Source organism: Phaenicophaeus curvirostris, chromosome 2 (genome assembly GCF_032191515.1).
Source record: "Phaenicophaeus curvirostris isolate KB17595 chromosome 2, BPBGC_Pcur_1.0, whole genome shotgun sequence".
In the NCBI taxonomy this organism is placed as follows: Eukaryota; Metazoa; Chordata; class Aves; order Cuculiformes; family Cuculidae; genus Phaenicophaeus; species Phaenicophaeus curvirostris.
The window spans coordinates 116,760,537-116,779,258 of NC_091393.1; the positions used below are offsets into that span (position 1 = coordinate 116,760,537).

Consider the following 18,722-nt stretch of genomic DNA (forward strand, 5'->3'; position numbering starts at 1 on the left):
ATTCTCCCCCGGGGCCTCGTTCCGCGGCGGGAGAGGACAGAGCGGGGCGCACAGAGCGTGAGGGACAGTGGCCACCCCCAACGACAGCCCGGTACCAATTGGGATCCATTTAATCATCGTTGCAGTGTAAACATCATTCCTGTCCATGCACGCTCCGGTGGGTCTGAGCAGCAGGAGAGGTGGTTACAAGCCTGGATTACGCTGGAGTCTATGAGCGGGTTAGAGGGGGGGCTCTGCGCGGAGCCCCCAGGAGACACCGGCTGTCTCCGAGCGGAAACCTAAGCGCTAATTCGGCATTATGGAGCCTGACGAGGGCCGCTCGGCACCGCTGGTGAGGGGCAGCTGTGCCCCCCGCAATGCCGCGCTCCAGGGCCCCGGCACGCTGCCCTGGGGAAGGAGCCCTCTCCCAGCCGGAGCCAGCAGCAGGAGGGGCTTGGCTGCCCCCAGCCCTGAGGCGGGGGGGAGCTGGGGGCGAGACCCCAGCCCGGGAAGCAGGGAAGGCGGATGTAGCGGGTGAGAGGCACGTTGATTGCAACCTGGCTGCAGGTCGTACATTCCTGGGCGAGGGCCGGTGCTGCCCGAGGGAGGGGGGGCGCTACAGATCCTCGTCGCCGATGCCCTCAAAGGCGTAATTGCCGTGGAAGTCGTTGGCGCCCACGTCGTTAGCCGAGCTGGAGTGGCTGATCCCTCGCAGGCTGACAGAGGTGAGCTTGCTCTGCGGGGAGGGCAGTGTCAGAGAGGCCCCCGCCACCCCGGCTGCTCCCAGCGAATGCACCTGCCTGCTACTCACCGAGAGTTTGGCCATGGGCTCGCGGGAGGCGTCTGGTGAGTCCTGTGGAGACAGTGTGGTCAAGCAGGACCAGGACCCCAGCCCTTCCCTCCCCATGGAGGGGAGGGGACCCACTAGGACCAGCAAGTCCATCTCCTGTCCCGTAGGACAACCCCACCATTCACACCGTGTGTCTGAGGGTATTGACTAAACGTTCCTGCACTATTGTCAGGCTTGGTGTCTTGACTGCTTCCCTGGGGAGCTGTTCTGGTGCCCCAACACCCTCTGGGAGAAGAACCTTTTCCTGATGTCCAACCTAACCCTCCCCGGCTCATACTCCTACGATTCCCTTGGGAGAGAAGAGCTCAGTGTCTGCTCATTTTGCTTCCTCTGTGAGGAAGCTGCAAACTGCAATGCGGTCTCCCCTCTCTCCTCCAGGCTGAGCAGACCCAGTGACATCAGCCATTCCTCACACTCTTCCCCTCTAAACGCTTCTCCAGCTCCGTGCCCTCCTCTACGCTTTCCAGCAGCTCTAAATCCTTTTTATCCTGTGACCCCAGAACTGCCCCCAGTGCTCAAGGTGGGGCTGCTCCAATGCAGAGTGGGACAATCCACTCCCTCCACCCGGCTGGGAACGCCGTGCTGGATGCACCCCCAGGACACGGTTGCCCTCTTGGCTACCAGGGCTCACTGCTGGCTGATGGACAACTCGCCATCAAACAGAACCCCCCTGACCCTTTCCGCAGGGCTGCACTCACCAGCAGTGGGGGCGACTTCACGGCCTGCTGGCTGTCCGAGCGCCGCAGTGCCCCGTTTGCGCGCCGGCGGAACATCTGCAGGGAGGGAGCTCAGCACAAGGGTCCCTGGGGCCGCTCCAAAGGTGGAGGGAGCTCCCAGGGATCCTTCAGCCAGCCCCATCCCAAGGAGGGCAGGGATGGCCCCACAGAGACCCTGGGGGAGCCACAGGGGCAGGACAGGACCCACCATTCCAGAGGGGTACAGGATGGGATCCCAGCCCCAAGGGTGACAGGACAGGGATCCCACCCCAGGGGACACCACCCAGCCCCAACGCTCACCTTCCGGATGCTGCCTCCGGATTTCTTCACCATCAGCTCATCCACCATGGACTGCAGGCAGATGCTCAGCATGATGGCCTGCAAGGAAGCAGCGTCAAAGAGGTTCCGTGTTCCTCATGGCATCCCTGACACGGCACTGTGCCCTGCTCTGGTCCCCGGCCACCGCCGGCACGGCACACGCAGCCCTACCTGCGGACTGGTGATGGTGACCCACTGCAGCCGGTCCTTGCTCATGAGATACTCAAATGCCAACTCGAGCTTCACCTCTGACTTCCCAGGGCTGCTCCCCGCGGGACCGTTGCTCATCGGCACCTGCGAGAGCACGTGCTGAGCCTCCGGAAGGGAAGCAGCCAACATTCCAAACCCTTGTGCCAAAGGAGAGCAGCCCCAGCCGGGTGCTGGACACTTCCCAGCTCCCACCAGCGTTCAACCACCATCAGGTCCCCTCTTGGCAGTAGGGGCCCCCTCAAATGTCCTCGTAGCGATGACCCCCCAGCCCCACAGCAGACTGGGACCCACCCTCCCAGCTCCAGCCAGGCTGGAAGCAGGCAGCGCGGCCAACACTTTTCCCTGGGGGAGCTGCTGGAGCAGCCTGGCACGGCTGGATCCCACCGACCCCAGGGAACCGTCCCTGCTCCGCATGAGCACACGGCACTCACCGAGGATGTCACCCGCCAGCACCGCATGCGTGTGACCTTGAAGCTGCCTTCCTTGATCTGCTCGTTCGGCAGCCGCACCTGGAAGTTGAGCTCGTTGTTGCCGGCGCTGACGACAACGTGGCATCCTTTCTCCGGGAAGTCGGTGACACAGGGGTCGAACTTGAGATAACCGTAGTACTTGAGGGTCTGCGCCAGGCGGATGAACTGCGGGCAGAGCCAGGGAAGCTCAGGAACAGGGAACCATGGAATGGTTTGGGTTGGGAGGGACCACAAAGCCCATCTATTTCCACAGGCAGGGACACCTCCCACTGGATCAGGTTGTTCCAAGCCCCAGCCAACCTGGCCTTAACACTTCACATGGCATTCACTGGGCACTGGTGCCAGGAATGCTCCCATCCCAGCATCGCACCCTCACCTACCTCCTTCTTGGAGACTTTTTCCTGCAGGGACTTGAGCTGCCGGTGCTGTTCCTTGTTGACGATGATCCATCCATGCTCAATGTCTGACACCGTCTGACAAGAAGCAGAGCAACTGTGCCCGGAGCCGGACGAGAGCCCGTGTGGCCAGAGCAGAGGGTGCAGGTCCCCTCCCCGCCCCATGGGCCACACCGACTCTCACCTGTGCATACAGCAAGTTCAGCCCCACACGATGCTCCATCACGTCATCATCATAGGAGGAGTCCCAGTAGCTGGAAGGGAATCACATGGAATCATGGAATAGTTTGGGTGGGAAGGGACCTTAAAGCTCATCCAGTTCCAACCCCCTGCCTATGGGCAGGGACACCTCCCACTGGATCAGGTTGCTCCAAGCCCCATCCAACGGGGCCTTCAACATCTCCAGGGATGGAGCAGCCACCACTTCTCTGGGCAACCTGGGCCAGGGCCTCCCCACCCTCACAGCAAAACATTCCTTCCTCAGATCTCATCTCAGTCTCCTTCCCCTTGTCCTATCCCTGCACTCTCTGATCAAGAGCCCCTCCCCAGCTCTCCTGGAGCCCCTTTCCATCCTGGAAGGCTGCTCTATGGTCTTCCCTGAGCCTCCTCTTCTCCAGGTTGGACAACCCCAACTCTCCCAGCCTGTCCTCACGCTGGAACCACATGGATCAACCTAAACACCCTCCCAGGCTGGGTCAAGGCGCTGGGAGGGCTCCGTGGCCATTTCCCCCAGTAACCAACAGTTGCCGTGCCCCACTCCCTCTCAGGCAGCTCCCAGTGGTGGGAAAAGCTGGGTCTGGGAAAGCAGAAGCCCGCAGGGCATTCCAGTCCCTGGTGTCCTGCTCCCAGGATCTCAAAGCACTAGCAGGCAGGGAGGGGTCCCTGTGCAGTGCAGGGACCCCTGGACACGCCACCACTGCTCCCACAGCCGCTCTGGCACTGCCGCTCACCTCTTGCGCAGGATGATCCTGAACTCGGGGTTGTGCAGGCTGGTGACGGACACATATGGCAGCTCGAACTCCTGCAGCTTCCGCACAACTGCGGGGGAATTGGAGCTTGGCAGTGGCTTGGGGCCAGGGAAGGACCCCCTGCTGGTACCTAGGGGAGCCCACTGGAACCCTGCTAGCACCCAGGGGACCCCTCTGGACTCCCATTGGCATCCAGGACCCCAACCGGGACCCAGGGGAGCGCTCCAGACCCGCAGCCAGCCCCTGGCAGAGCCCGCTGGATCCCCCCAGCCAGAGCAGGGCCTGCAGGGCCAAGCACACAGCGCTCGCTCCGCAGGGCAGCACAGCTCTCACGACGTTCCAGCTCTACTCACAGGAGAAACCTCCGTCCGCGGTCTCCCTCACGAGGAAGAGGCTGAAGTATCCGACCAGGTCATCTGGCAGATCCAGCTTGGAAGCCACAGCCTGGGAGTGAGAGCAGAAGGTCACCACTTCCCACAGAGTGGAAGCACTTACACAACCTTATCCCACGGCAAATCCGGCCTGGTTAGATCCTGGGGATTCCCAGCAGGCGGGAAGCAGGAAGGCAGCACCCCTGCTGCACTGGGGCCCAGGACACTGTGGGAGAGGGGACAAACGGGGACCAGGGCATCACTGCCACCGTGGAACAGCTTGGAGCCTCCTGACATCACCCTGGGCCCAGGAGAGCCTAGAGCAGCTTCCAGTATGGAAAGGGGCTCCAGGAAAGCTGGGGAGGGGCTCTGGATCAGTGAGTGCAGGGGTGGGATGAGGGGGAATGGCTCTAAGCTGAAAGAGGGAAGATTGAGATGAGCTCTTAAGAAGAAATGTTTTCCTAGGAGGGTGGGGAGGCCCTGGCCCAGGTTGCCCAGAGAAGCTGTGGCTGCCCCAACCCTGGAGGTGTTCAAGGCCAAGTTGTATGGGGCTTGGAATAACTTGATCCAGTGGGAGGTGTCCCTGCCCATGGCTGGGGGTGGAACTGCATGGGTTTTGAGGTCCCTTCCCACCCAAACCATTCCATGACTCTATGAATGGGTGGGAAACCCCAGAATGTGGCAGGAGGGGCTGGTCCCACCCAGCACACACGCTTTGGCACCTCAAGGACATCCTCTGTCTGGTCCGAGGTCAGGATAGTGACCTTGACCTTCTGGCCATTGGAGAGCAGCACTTCCAGCACCACCTCCTCTGTGGGGATCTGCTGCGTCTCCTGGAGAGAGAAACAGGATTGGGACCCCAGCCTCCTTTGCCATTGACTGCGCTGGCACTGCTCACACTTCCCGGGTGTCAGAGGGCCCCAGTGGTCATCACTTCTCCCTGGCATCGCACCACATCCCGCAGCTCCTGCCCCCTCACCTGCTGGGCTTTGCGCAGGAAGCTGTTGAAGGTCTCGCTGCCTCCCAGCGTCGGGTCCTGCCGCACTGCGGGTGGAAGGTGAGCACAGTCACAAATGGTGTGGGAAGGGGCTGGGAACCCTGTCAACGCTGCGGTCCCTTGGTCTGCACCCAGACAGAGCGTGTGCTGTGTGTAGGATGCGCACACGGGCAGCCATGGACACCCAGAGCTGGAGACCCCACCTCTGTCAGCGCTAGGAAGGGGCTGGGACGAAGAAGCCGGCATCCCAGCTGTGACCAGAGCGAGACTGGGAGCACTGGGATCATAGAACCACAGAATGGTTTGAGTTGGAAGGGACCTGAAAGATCATCTAATTCCAGTCCCCCTGCCATGGGCAGGGACACCTCCCACTGGATCAGGTTGCTCCAAGCCCCATCCAACCTGGCCTTGAAGACCTCCAGGGATGGGGCAGCCACAGCTTCTCTGGGCAACCTGAGCCATGGCCTCCCCACCCTCATCAAGAAAAAATTCCTCTTTACATCTAGTCTAATATTTCCCTCTCCAATTTAAAGCCACAGAATCATAGAATCACTAGGTTGGAAAAGACCCACTTGATCATCAAGTCCAACCATTCCCATCAATCACTAAACCATGCCCCTTAGCACATCATCCACCCGTCCCTTAAACACCTCCAGGGAAGGTGACTCAATCCCCTCCCTGGGCAGCCTCTGCCAGTGCCCAATGACCCTTTCCGTGAAAAATTTTTTCCTGATGTCAAGCCTGAACCTCCCCTGGCGGAGCTTGAGGCCATTCCCTCTCGTCCTGTCCCCTGTCACTTGGAAGAAGAGGCCAGCTCCCTCCTCTCCACAACCTCCTTTCAGGTAGTTGTAGAGAGCAATGAGGTCTCCCCTCAGCCTCCTCTTCTCCAGGCTAAACACCCCCAGCTCTCTCAGCCGCTCCTCATAAGACTTGTTCTCCATTCCCCCATGTCTTATCACCACCTGTCTTTGCGAAAAGTCCCTCCCCAAGGGATGGGCAGAGCAAGCAAAGCAGAGCTAGGAATGGGCTGGGATGTCTGAGCTTACACCCCAGCTGTGACCAGTGAGACTGGGAGCACTGGCTCGAGCGGCAGCAAACAGAGCAGCTTGAGGAGGAGAAAGCACCTGGAAAGGACTAGGGTGGAGGAGCTAGGATCTCAGCTGTGACCAGAGTGAGACTGGGAGCACTGGGATGGGCTGCAGCAAGCGGAGCGGCGTGGGGAGGAGGATGTGGGCTGTGCCCGGGGTGCCACGGCGTGGAGCAGACCCAGCTTACCGGCCTGCATGTACTTCTCCAGCTGCTCCCGGCGCTGCTCTACTTCCGCCGGCGTGAGCGTGAAGATTTTCTTCGGGGGAAAGGCTGGGACCACGTTGGCGCCATACTCCTTCCGCAACTGGGGAGAGAGCAGAGCGCTGGGAGAGCCACCACAGTGACAGGGGCTGCTCCGACTCCCATCCCAGCTGCTTCCCAGGGCCCTCGCAAAGGATGGGAGAGCTTGCCCGCGTTTCTCATCCCAGTGGGCAGCGGGCAGCTCAGAAGAACCCAGCTGGGTGATCACAGAGCAGGAGAGGAGGAGCCCGATGCCAAGAACAGGAGAGGACACCCTGGCTGGCAGCTCCCGACGCTCTGGCTCTGCAGCAGCGGCCCCCGGAGCCCAGCACCCCACCAGCACAGCACAATCCCATGGGATGGGGCACTGTCAGCCGGCTCCCTACCTGCTCGTGCAGTCCCAGGAGCTGGCTGTAGCGCACCCGGCAGTGCAGCACCCCGTTCACGTGGATGTTGTAGGCCTGCAGGAGAGATAGCAGTCAGATCCCAGCTCCCAATGGATAGAGGGGCCCCAGGGCCACCCTAGGGAGAAGCCGCAGCCCGGGAAGAGACAAACCTCCCCAGAATCCCATTAGAAAGCAGATGGAGCACCCCTAGCCGACGATCGCAGCCTGGGCAGTGCTCTCCGTGGCTTTTTACTCACTGGAAGCCCCAAGCCTCCTCCTGATCCCAAAAGCCACATATCCAGGACACGCTGGATCCACACTGGCTTCCTATTTCATGTTTCAGCCCCAAAGAAACAATTCTGCCTCTTGGACTCCCTGCAGAGGACCCGACGGATGCCAAGGGTCTCTGTGGGTCCCCAGCTCCCACCCAGACCCACAGCTGCACCCAAACTCCCCTCCAGCACCAGGAACCAGGGCTTCCCCCAGCCGAAAATCTGCCGTGGATCTCGGGGACAAAGTCCAGGAGGAAGCACAGGGCTGAACGCTGCTCCAGCTGTCTGAAAGGGTCAGGAGAGCGCCCAGAGAAGGGATGGGGCTCAGCACCCAACTCCCCACAGCCAGAGCCCGCTCCAGGGACAGTGCTGCCGCCTGGGAAAGGGGCTCAGCACCCACTGCCAGACCCCCCTCGAGGGACGGCGCTGCCACCCAGGGAGTGGGCTCAGCACCCAACCCCTGGGGACCCTCTCCACAAGGGAGCTGCCAAGCCGGAGGGCGTTCACAGCAAGCCGAGCAAAACAGGAAGCTAGGACGGACAGACAAACGGACACGGACAGGCTGGCGGGCCAGGATGCACTGGGCCCCTCAGAAGGGGCCCCTGCAAGCTGTATCTCCCCTTTGACCACTGCCCCCCTCTGCCCACTGCCCCCCACCCGCCCGCAGCACCTGTCCCCCAACTTGGCCAGTGTCTCCTCCCCTTGTGATCGCTGTGTCTCCCTGCCCGCTGTCCCCCCTCCCCCTGTGACCGCTGTTGTCCCCCTCATGACCACTGTGTCCTCTCCTCTGCCCACTGTCTCCTACCCTGGACTACTGTGTTTAACCCCAACCACCACGTCTCCCTCCTTGACTGCCGCAAGCCCAGACCTGCTGTCCCCTCGCCTTGACCGCTGTCCCTGCTCTGCCCACTGTGTCCCCCCATCCATTGTGTCCACCCCCTCACCTGTTGCTTTCCCCCCTGCCCGCTGTCCCCTCACCCCTTGCCCACTGTCCCCCCCATCTGCTTGCTGTACCCCACTCCTTGGCTGTTGTCCCCTCCTTGGCCGCTGTCCCTCCCTTTCTGCTGTGTCCCCCCTCCCTTGACTGTTGTCACCCCCCCCCGCCTACTGTCCCCACAACCCCCTTGTCCGCTGCCCCCTTCTTTCCCGGTGTCGTCCCCCAGCCTCTCCTGCTGTCCCCCCCTTTCCTGGTGTCCCCTCCTTTTCCCGTTGTCCCCCCCTTTTTCCATTGTCCCCCTCTTCTCCTGGTGTCCCTCCCCTTTCCCTGTGTCCCATCTCCTTACCCGTTGTCCCCCCCTTTCCCGCTGCCCCCCTCCTCTCTCAGTGTGTCCCCCCCCCTCAGTGTGTCCCCCCTTTCCCACTGCCCCCCTCCTCTCTCAGTGTGTGTCCCCCCCTCAGTGTGTCCCCCCTTTCCCACTGTCCCCCTCCTCTCTCAGTGTGTCCCCCCTTTCCTGGTGTCCCCCCCTCTCTCAGTGTGTCCCCCCTTTCCTGGTGTCCCCCTCCTCTCTCAGTGTGTCCCCCCTTTCCCGCTGTCCCCCTCCTCTCTGTGTGTCCCCCCTTTCCTGGTGTCCCCCCCTCTCTCAGTGTGTCCCCCCTTTCCTGCTGTCCCCCTCCTCTCTCAGTGTGTCCCCCCTTTCCCGCTGTCCCCCTCCTCTCTGTGTGTCCCCCCTTTCCTGGTGTCCCCCCCTCTCTCAGTGTGTCCCCCCTTTCCCGCTGTCCCCCTCCTCTCTGTGTGTCCCCCCTTTCCTGGTGTCCCCCCCTCTCTCAGTGTGTCCCCCCTTTCCTGCTGTCCCCCTCCTCTCTCAGTGTGTCCCCCCTTTCCCGCTGTCCCCCCCCTCAGTGTGTCCCCCCTTTCCCGCTGTCCCCCCCCCCCTCAGTGTGTCCCCCCTTTCCTGGTGTCCCCTCCTCTTTCAGTGTGTCCCCCCCCGCTATCCGCCCCCACCCCGCTGTCCTCTCCCTCCTTCTGTCCCCCCCTCCTTTCCTGCTGTCCCCCCTCTCTCCCGCTGCTCCCCCCACCTTGTCCCCCTCTCTCTCGCTGTCCTCCCCCTTTCCCAGTGTGTGTCCCCCCTTTCCCGCTGTCCCCCCCCCCTCACCACGTAGGCGTTGCCGCCGTCGCCGGCGCGGCTCTCGGTCTCGGGGATGGAGAAGTGCATGGCGGGCCCGCTACCTGCCCTGCGCCGCCATCTCGGGCCGCGGCACCGCCTCCGGGACCGCCCCCGCCCCGCCCCATCAACCCCCCCTTCTCCCGGGGCTCCCCCAGTTCCGGGGATCCCTCCTTCTCCCTGTACCCCCTCGTTTTCCCGGTACTCCCCCTTTTCCCGGTACCCCCCCCCCTCCGTTCTCCCGGTGTGCCCCCTCCCCAGTGCTCCCCGTTCTCCCCCTTTTCCCGGTGCCCTCCCTCCTCAGTACCCCCCCTTTTCCCGGTGTCCCCCCTTTTCCCTGTGCCCCCTCCCCAATTCTCCAGTATCCCCCCTTTTCCCCAAGCCCCCCGCCCCGTGCTTCCCCTTTTCCCGGTGCCCCCTCTTTTCCCGGTACCTCGCTTTGTCCCTGTGCCCCCCCGCTTTTCCCGGTACCCCCCGTTCCCCCTGTGCTCCCCCTCTTCCCGATGCCCTCGCTCCTCAGTATCCCTCCTTCTCCCTGTACCCCCCTTTTCCCATTCCCCCCTCCCCTTTTCCCAATGTCCCCCTTCCCCAGTGCTCCCCCTTTTCCCGGTGTCCCCCCCTTTTCCCTATGCCCCCCTCCCCGGTGCTCCCCATTTTCCCAGTGCCCCCAGTTCTCCCGGTATCCCCCCCCCTCTCCCGGTGTCCTCCCCCCTCCCCAGCAGCCCCCGCCGAGGATGGGGGTGGGGGGATGGGGGGGTGTCGGGGGAGCAAACAGCTCCCTGCGACCCGGGCCCGGCCGCCCCGGGCACGGGGGCGTGACGTCACGCATGTGACGTCACGCCCCCCGTGCCCCGGGGCGGCCGGGCCCGGGTCGCAGGCGTGACGTCACGGGCGTGACGTAATCTGCATGCGCGTCCCTCCGCCCGGCAGGGGGCGCTGTGGGGCGGAGCGAGGGCGGCGATGGCGGAGAGGGGTGAGAGAGAGGGGCCGGCACCGGGGGCGGAGGGACGGGACGGGACCGGGACCGGGACCGGGACCGGGACCGGGGTGGGGAGGGAGCCCCTCTCACCCTTCTTCTCGTTCCAGGTGCGGGAACCGGGGCCGCCGCGGCAGCGCAGGCGAGTGGGGCGGGAGTGGGGCTGGGGGGGGCAGGAGTGGGGCTGGAAGCAGACGTGGGTTTGGGCAGCGTGGGGCTGGGGGGTGGGAGCCGGGATTGGAGTGGGGCTGGGGGTCAAAGGCTGGAGGCAGGAGCGAGGCTGGGGGATCAGGAGCGGGGCTGGGGGGGCAGGAGTGGGGCTGGGGGTACATGTGGGGTTGGGTAGTGTGGGGCTGAGGGGTCAGGAGTGGGGCTGGGGGGGCAGGAGTAGGTCAGGAGTGGGGCTGGGGGGTCAGGAGTGGGGCTGGGGGGCAGGAGTGGGTCAGGAGTGGGGCTGGGGGGGCAGGAGTGGGGCTGGGGTTCAAGGGCTGGAGGCAGGAGTGGGGCTGGGAGATTGGGGGATCGGGAGTGGGTCAGGAGTGGGGCTGAGGGGGCAGGAGGGGGTCAGGAATGGGGCTGGGGGGGCAGGAGGGGGTCAGGAGTGGGGTTTGGGGTGCAGGAGCGGGGCTGGGGTTCAAGGGCTGGAGGCAGGAGTGGGGCTGGGGGATTGGGGGATCAGGAGTGGGTTAGAAGTGGGGCTGGGGGGGCAGGAATGGGGCTAGGGGTCAGGAGTGGGCCAGGAGTGGGGCTGCCGGGCCAGGAGTGGGGCTGGGGGCACACGTGGGGTTGGGCAGTGTGGGGCTGAGGGGGCAGGAGTGGGGCTGAGGGGGCAGGAGTGGGGCTGAGGGGGCAGGAGTGGGGCTGGGGTTCAAGGGCTGGAGGCAGGAGTGGGGCTGGGGGATTGGGGGATCAGGAGTGGGGCAGGAGTGGGGCTGTGGGGTCAGGAATGGGGCTAGGGGGCAGGAGTGGGGCTGCCAGGGCAGGATTGGGGCTGGGGGCACACGTGGGGTTGGGCAGGAGTGGGGCTGAGGGGGCAGGAGTGGGGTTGGGGGTGCAGGAGTGGGGCTGGGGTTCAAGGGCTGGAGGCAGGGGTGGGGGGTCAGGAGTGCAGCTGAGGGGGGTAGGAGTGGGTCAGGAGTGGGGCTGGGGGCACAGGGAGGGTCGGGCAGCGTGGGGCTGGGGGCACGTATGGGGCTAGGGGTGGGAGTGGGGCTGGGGGCACGAGTGGGGTAGGGGTCGGCAGGGGGTGAGTGCTGTTGTGGGGCTGGGGGCCAGGAGCTGGGATCGGTGTGGGGCTGGGGGGCTGCCTGACAGTCTGCGCCCGCAGGCCCCAGAGCTCTCCCAGGAGGAGAAGCTGCAGCTGCGGAAGGAGAAGAAGCAGCAGAAAAAGAAGAAGAGGACCGAGAAGGGGCCAGCGGCTGAGCCCTCAGAGTTGGGGACGCCCCCCGGGCCAGGGCAGCCCCAGGGTGAGCACCCCGACCCCCCGCGGCACCCCCCGGCCTGGGGATCCCTGCAGCAGAGCCCCCCAGCACCACAAATCGGTTCTGCTGGACTGGGAACCCCTCCAGCTGGAACAGTCCCAAGCCAGGAGTGGCCTCCGACAAGGAGAGGCCGTGGTGGGACCTCTAGGGTGTCCCACCTCCACACATCTATGTCCTGGCACTGCGAGTGCCCATATCCTGCAGGGATGGAGATCAGGAGAGGCCATGGTAGGACCTCTGGAGCGTTCCACCTCCCCACACCTGAGTCATGACACCCCGAGTGCCTGTATCCTGCAGGGGTGGGGATTGGGATGTCTGGTGCTCTTCCCACCTGGAATCGGCACTTGCGTGGCAGTCCCTGTCGCAGCTGCACGGTGCTGGAGGACACAGGGCCCTCTTTAGACAGAGCCCATGCAGATGAGGGTCTCTGTATCCCATCCTGCATCTCAATTTAGGAAAAATTTTTTCATGGAAAGGGTCATTGAGCACTGGCAGAGGCTGCCCAGGGAGGGGGTTGAGTCACCTTCCCTGCAGATGTTTAAGGGACGGGTGGACGAGGTGCTGAGGGACATGGTTTAGTGATTGATGGGAATGGTTGGACTCGATGATCCGGTGGGTCTTTTCCAATCTGGTGATGATTCTATGATTCCTGCTGGAGGCCAGACTCAGACCTTTTCCTCCCCTCTCCCGCAGCAGCCGCGCCTCCCATTTCTCCCCCAACCTCTGCTGATGGCCCCGCCGATGGTGAGAAGCCCTCAGTGGGCAAGAGCAAAGCGGAGCTGCGAGCCGAGCGCCGAGCCAAGCAGGAGGCTGAGCGGGCCCAGAAGCAGGCGAGGAAAGCGGAGCTGGGCCAGGCACCCGCGGCCACCAAGCCCAGGCCGGCACCCACGGAGCCGCAGGCTGGTATGGACATGGGGCGGGATGGAGGAGGATGGGGTGAGCTCCCGTAGGGGTGGCGATCCCATCCCAGCGCCCCCGAGTGCCGTCATCCCATCCCAGCACCCCTGATTGTCATGGTCCTGACCCATCCCAGCCCCTGGGTGCCGCGGTCCCATCCTGTCCCAACGCTCCGGTGCTGTGAGATTCCCAAAGCTTGGAGCAACGTGGCACTGCCTCATGGTGCTGTTCCTGCTGTCCCACAGTGGTGAAGCGGCTGCCAGAGCACGTGCAGGTGGATGATCCAGCCGCCCAGAGGAAGCTGGCCAAGAAGCTGGAGAGGCAGCAGGTGGGAGAAGGGTAGGACTGGGATCTATACTGGTAGGACTGGTGGCACTGGAGCAAGCAGGGTTGTGTGGTGGGACTGGGACCTGTTCTGGTGGTAGAACTGGTGGCACTGGAGCAAGCAGTGTTGTGTGGTGGGGGTCAGGCTGCGCATGTGGTGGGACTAGGACCTGTTCTGGTGGTGGGACTGGTGGCACTGGAGCAAGCAGGGTTGTGTGGTGGGACTGGGACCTGTTCTAGTGGGACTGGTGGGACCGGAACAAGCAGGGTTGTGTGGTGGGGGTCAGGCTGCGTGTGTGGTGGGACTGGGACCTGTTCTGGTGGGACTGGTGGCACTGGAGCAAGCGGGGCTGCAGGGCGGGCTGGGATGAGCCATCATCACTGCTGTGTGGCCGCAGGTACCCCTGCGTCAGGACTACGGCACCAAGGTCAACCTGTTCTCCCACTTGCACCAGTACAGCCGGAAGAAGCCACTGACGCAGCAGATGAGGTGAGTGGCCTCCCCAGCCCAGCCTCCGGGCCATCGTTGGGTTACAGTTTGGCCAGCCTGGCTGAAAAGTGGCTGTGTCGGGTCTCCTGGGGCTAGGTGGGATGTTGGCACCAGAGGAGATTTAGACTGGATATCAGTTCCTTCAGGGAAAGAGGGGTGAAGCCCTGGCAGAGGCTGCGCAGGGCAATGATGGGGTCCCTGTCCCTGGAAGGGTTAGAGCACCGTGTTGATGTAGCACGTGGACACGATTTGGTTGGCATGGGGGTGTTTGAACTTATGATCTTGGAGGTTTTTTCCAACCTCGATGATTCCATAGAGAGGACCCCTTTTCTTGCTTTGAGGAGCGGTGGCAGAGGCAGCTGATGTCCTGCTGGGGAGGGGAGGAGGGCAGACCTGTCCCTGGGTAGTGCCGGCTGCAGGAGAAGAGACTGTGGGGTTGGTCTGTCTCCTCTGGTCTGACCGCTTCACTCTTGGGCTGTTCCTGGGAGTGGGTGCGGCGTCATTGTCGCTGGGCTGTAGGGGGCTAGAGCTGGCAGCTCTCCCACCTGTCCCTGCAGCATCCCCTCCACCGTCATCCACCCGGCTGTGGTGCGGCTCGGCCTCCAGTACTCCCAGGGCATCATCAACGGCTCCAACGCCCGCTGCATCGCCCTACTGGAGGTCTTCAAACAGGTAGGTGAGCATCTCCCTGCTCCCCGACTGCTGCAGCTGTGTCTGTGCTCAGCCATTGTCACCCTCTGCCTTCTCGCCCTGCCCCGGGCTGGATCCTGCTGGGATCCCGTTCTGATGCTGTGGATTGAAGTTCCATAACCTGATCCAGCAGGAGGTGTCCCTGCCCATGGGAACTGCATGAGCTTTGAGGTCCCTTCCCACCCAAACCATCATGTGATTCCTGGAGCAGCCCTTTCCTCCCCCGAGGAAGTGTTGCCAGGCTGGGTGCCCTGAACTCATGCTCTCCCTTCTTGTCCCAGCTGATCCGGGATTACTCGACTCCCCCGAACGAGGAGCTGTCACGGGACCTGGTGGCCAAGCTGAAGCCACACATCAGGTGAGGGCACGGTGCAGTCTGTCAGGCGCCTCTCTGGGTTGGTGTCCACCCAAACTGAGCTGTTTTTCCTGGAGTTCTGGGTTCTGTCTCGCTGCCCACCACCCCCAGCCCATACACATCCTCCCCTCTTCCCGTCCCTGCCCTCACGGCTGCTCTGGATCTCAGCTCGTCTCCTCCCTGCAGCTTCCTGAACCAGTGCCGGCCCCTCTCCGCCAGCATGGGCAATGCCATTAAGTTCCTCAAGAAGGAGATTTCCAGCCTCCCCGACACGCTGAGAGAAGAAGAGGTGAGTGGCCTCACGCGAGCAGCTGGGACCTGCTCTCTGCTGTGACTGGTGGCACTGGAGCAGCTCTGACTGCAGGCAGGTCAGAGGGACGACCCCGGCATGGGATGGACTTGGAGAAGTGGTGGGATCAGGCAGAGCTGAGGAGGGAGAAGACATGGCCATGGGTTTCACCAGAGGGTTCAGTGGCCATAGCCACCCAGAAAGGCCTGGGCAGCACAGGAAGGACATGCATCTTTTGGAGGAAGTCCAGAGGAGGCCGTGGTGATGATCTGTGCTGGAGCACCTCCTGCACGAGGACAGGCTGAGACAATTGGGGTTGTTCAGCCTGGAGAAGAGAAGGCTCTGGGGAGACCTTAGAGCAGCCTCCCAGTACAGAAAGGGGCTCCAGGGAAGCTGGGGAGGGGCTCTTGATCAGGAAGTGCAGGGACAAGGTGAGGGGGAATGGTTTTCAGCTGAAAGAGAGGAGATTAAGGTGACATCTCAGCCAGAAATGTTTTGCTGTGAGGGTGGGGAGGCCCTGGCCCAGGCTGACATGGGAAGTAGTGGCTGCCCCATCCCTGGAGGTGTTCAAGGTCAGGTTGGATGGGGCTTGAAGCAACCTGATCCAGTGGGAGGTGTCAGTGCTCTGACTACATCCTGTGCAAAAAGCTTCTCAGGAGCCCAGTGGGTGTGGAGCAAGGGCCGAGTTGGTGGGTCACAGCAGGAGGACCCCCGAGGCAGCATGGGCAGTGGGCAGAGAGGAGCTGGGCTGGAGTCTGAGTAGTAAAATCATGGGATGACTGGAGTGAGTGCCCCTGGAGGTGTGGGGAGAGCTGGAGAGATCCTGATGGCAACTGGGACACAGAGAGGAGCTGTGATCTGCTAGGACAGGTGTAGCATGTCCCCTGCAGAGCCCGTGTCCCAGAGGAAGGAGCTGTTTGGGAGCAGGGCAGGGCTCTCTGCTCACAGGCAGAGCTGAGCCCGCGAGGGACAGCAGAGCATCCACGCTCTATGTGGTGGCGCTGTCTCCGCAGGCCAAGGAGAAGCTGCAGGACACTATCGACAAATACCTGCGGGAGAAGATCCTTCTGGCAGCTGAAGCCATTTCCAGGTCTGCCTTTGAGAAGATAAATGACAACGATGTGATCCTGGTGTATGGATGGTAAGAGGGGGCCAGGGGATCCAGGCCAGCGCATGGAAAAAGGAGCTGGAGCGGTTGAGGGAACATGGGAAGCTCTTGCAAAAGCAGTTTTCCAAGTCTGGGAACGTCACTAGCCAAGAGGGAGGGAGGGATTGTGGCCCTGGATCCAGGGACCAGAAACAGAATCATAGAATCATGGAATGGTTTGAGTGGGAAAGGACCTTAAAGAGCTGTCGCTCCATGAGGGCTGGATGTGCCGGGATAAGAGCTGTCGCTCCATGAGGGCTGGGTGTGCCCAGGGAACCATGGTGGCAGCCAGGGCCTCGCAGTGCCTGCTTTGCTGCACCTGCTGGCCACCAGCCCCTGCCATGGGCGCTTCAGAACTGTTCCCAGGGCGAGATCCCATGCTTGGCCCTCGGGAAAGTTCCTGCCTGGCCGGCACCTGATGAATCCTGTGCCGGAGCCAGCGCCAAGGGCAGTCCTGGCGCTGGTCTGTGCCCTGGGGAGGCTGGAGCAGCCGCGTGGGCTCCTCACTGTTGTCCGTCAGCTCTTCCCTGGTGAACCGCACATTGTGCGATGCCCACGCAAAGAAGGGCCGGGCGTTCCGCGTGATCGTGGTGGACAGCCGGCCGCGGCTGGAGGGTCGGGAGACGCTGCGGCGGCTGGTGCGTCAGGGTATCCACTGCACCTACGTGATGATCAACGCCATCTCCTACGTGCTGCCGGAGGTGAGGGGCAGAGCGGGGCTGTGCCAAGGGCCAGGGGGAGGCGCCGGCGGGATTAAAGGTGCTCACGGATACCTGTGTTTTGCCTTGCAGGTGTCCAAAGTGCTGCTGGGAGCCCATGCGCTCCTGGCCAACGGCTCCGTCATGTCCCGCGTGGGGACATCCCAAATAGCGCTGGTCTCCAAGGCCTACAACGTCCCTGTCCTGGTGTGCTGCGAGACCTACAAGTTCTGCGAGCGCGTGCAGACGGACTCTTTTGTCTCCAATGAGCTGGGTACGGCTTCCATCCTCTCCCCTTCCATTTTCTTCCTTCTAGCTGGGACGTTGCCCTTCCTGGAGGGCAACCATGCAGGAGAGCAGGATGGAGAGATGTCGTTCCTCTCTCCGCAGACGATCCCGATGACCTGATTGTGCTGCGGAAGGGCCAGGCGCAGCTGGGTGGCTGGGCAGAGAACAAGTCCCTGCGCCTCCTCAACCTGGTCTACGACGTGACGCCTCCCGACCTGGTGGATCTGGTCATCACAGACCTGGGCATGATCCCCTGCACCTCGGTGCCCGTCGTCCTGCGCGTCAAGAACGTGGATCAATAGGGGGGGGGGTGGCTGCACTGACACCAATAAACTGACCCTCCAAAATGACTTGTGTGTCTCTGCGCTCTGGCCACGCGTCATGTGGCACCGTGGGCTCCTCTGCAAGATCCAAACTGGGCTGGAAGGGGGCTGGAGGAGATATTGCCCTATAAGAAAGCATCTACCGAATCACTTATTAAACTTGATGCCTCATATATTGCCATGTCTATGTAATACATAAGAACTTACTCTGTTCTTGAACTTCAAAACCAGGGGAGAGCGCGAACGCAGTCCCCCACTACCACAAATTATGCAGTCGAGTTTCCCGCATTTGGGGAAATCGCAGGGGTCAGCACATCCGGAGTGCAAGGGATGAGCCTCGCCCTGGGAAAACCACCTGCTTGATCATGGTGTCTCCCCTGCCAGGTAAGTATGAGTTGATCACCCGCCCCGACGCACCCCACCGCGCCGCACTCCCCTCTAACACACAGACACCCGCGCCGCCCCCGCGCCGCTGCCGCTCCCGTTCCTTCCCGCCCGCCCCACATTGTGCTGCCCCGCGGCGCCCCCGCGGCGCCCGTTCCCGCCCGCGGCCGCCGGTGATCCGGGGCGGTTGTGTCCCGTGGTGCCGCGGGGTGTCTGATTTGCATAATCCCACCCCTTTCCCCATGAGACCACGCCCACATTGGATGGCAGCGCGTCTCTGGGCAGCGACGCGATCCGCGTGGCCCCGCCCCCTCCCCAAGCCCCGCCCCTATGCGCGCGCGCGAGGCAGCTCCCCCTGGCGGCGTGGCAGATGCTCTCCCGCCCCTTCCCGCCTGCGACGGGAAAGTTTGGTAAAGGGGCGTGGTCTCTCAGAAGGGGCGTGTCTATGCAAATCTAATCCGCCCGCGGCACCACGGGACACAACCGCCCCGAATCACCGGCGGCCGCGGGCGGGAACGGGCGCTGCGAGGGTGCCGTGAGGCGGCACAACGTGGGGCGGACGGGAGGAACGGGAACGGCGCCGGCGCGGGGGAAGCGCGGGGTGTCCGTGTATTCGAGGGGAGTGCGGCGCGGTGGGGTGCGTCGGGGCGGCGGATCAACTCATACTTACCTGGCAGGGGAGACACCATGATCAAGCAGGTGGTTTTCCCAGGGCGAGGCTCATCCCTTGCACTCCGGGTGTGCTGACCCCTGCGATTTCCCCAAATGCGGGAAACTCGACTGCATAATTTGTGGTAGTGGGGGACTGCGTTCGCGCTCTCCCCTGGCTTTACTGGTTAAAGAGAAGGTTTTTATGTAGACGGGTGGTTTATCTACGGGATGTTGTATGCGTGTTGTAGTCTCATCCCGCCTGTTCCCTCTGTTCTCGCGCTCCCGCCGCGTCCCTTCCCGCCGCTGCCCCCCATCCCGTCCCCCGCGCCCCCGTCCCCACACTCGCGCCCCGCGGTTCCGCCCGCC

At 63.1% G+C, this 18,722-nt stretch overlaps 2 protein-coding genes and 2 non-coding genes across 5 annotated transcripts; 2 read left to right on the plus strand and 2 right to left on the minus strand.

The window, feature by feature from the left end:
- Positions 1-92: 92 nt before the first annotated feature.
- Positions 93-9,455, minus strand: SNX17 (sorting nexin 17). The gene is made up of 15 exons (XM_069850553.1): positions 9,355-9,455; positions 6,990-7,064; positions 6,550-6,667; positions 5,257-5,321; positions 5,000-5,110; positions 4,260-4,350; positions 3,889-3,976; positions 3,123-3,192; positions 2,924-3,016; positions 2,505-2,708; positions 2,035-2,157; positions 1,846-1,923; positions 1,528-1,602; positions 791-832; positions 93-715 (listed from the first exon to the last, which is right to left on the minus strand). The coding sequence occupies exons 1-15, from the start codon at positions 9,412-9,414 to the stop codon at positions 596-598; spliced, it is 1,413 nt and encodes a 470-aa protein (XP_069706654.1). The 5' UTR covers positions 9,415-9,455; the 3' UTR covers positions 93-595.
- Positions 9,456-10,286: 831 nt separating this feature from the next.
- EIF2B4 (eukaryotic translation initiation factor 2B subunit delta) lies at positions 10,287-17,345 on the plus strand. Of its 2 annotated transcripts, none has more exons than XM_069850551.1 (13): positions 10,287-10,336; positions 10,450-10,481; positions 11,667-11,805; positions 12,514-12,723; positions 12,963-13,045; positions 13,440-13,531; positions 14,089-14,203; positions 14,503-14,579; positions 14,763-14,865; positions 15,879-16,006; positions 16,533-16,713; positions 16,804-16,984; positions 17,101-17,345. In XM_069850551.1, the coding sequence occupies exons 1-13, from the start codon at positions 10,324-10,326 to the stop codon at positions 17,298-17,300; spliced, it is 1,554 nt and encodes a 517-aa protein (XP_069706652.1). In that variant the 5' UTR covers positions 10,287-10,323; the 3' UTR covers positions 17,301-17,345. The 2 variants fall into 2 exon arrangements, with proteins under 2 accessions (XP_069706652.1, XP_069706653.1); XM_069850552.1 differs by having other exon boundaries at positions 12,517-12,723.
- Positions 17,346-17,549: 204 nt separating this feature from the next.
- LOC138718437 (U1 spliceosomal RNA) lies at positions 17,550-17,713 on the minus strand. The gene has a single exon (XR_011337076.1). It is a non-coding gene; the product is annotated as a U1 spliceosomal RNA (small nuclear RNA).
- Positions 17,714-18,367: 654 nt separating this feature from the next.
- LOC138718448 (U1 spliceosomal RNA) lies at positions 18,368-18,531 on the plus strand. Its single transcript, XR_011337087.1, has one exon. It is a non-coding gene; the product is annotated as a U1 spliceosomal RNA (small nuclear RNA).
- Positions 18,532-18,722: the final 191 nt, after the last annotated feature.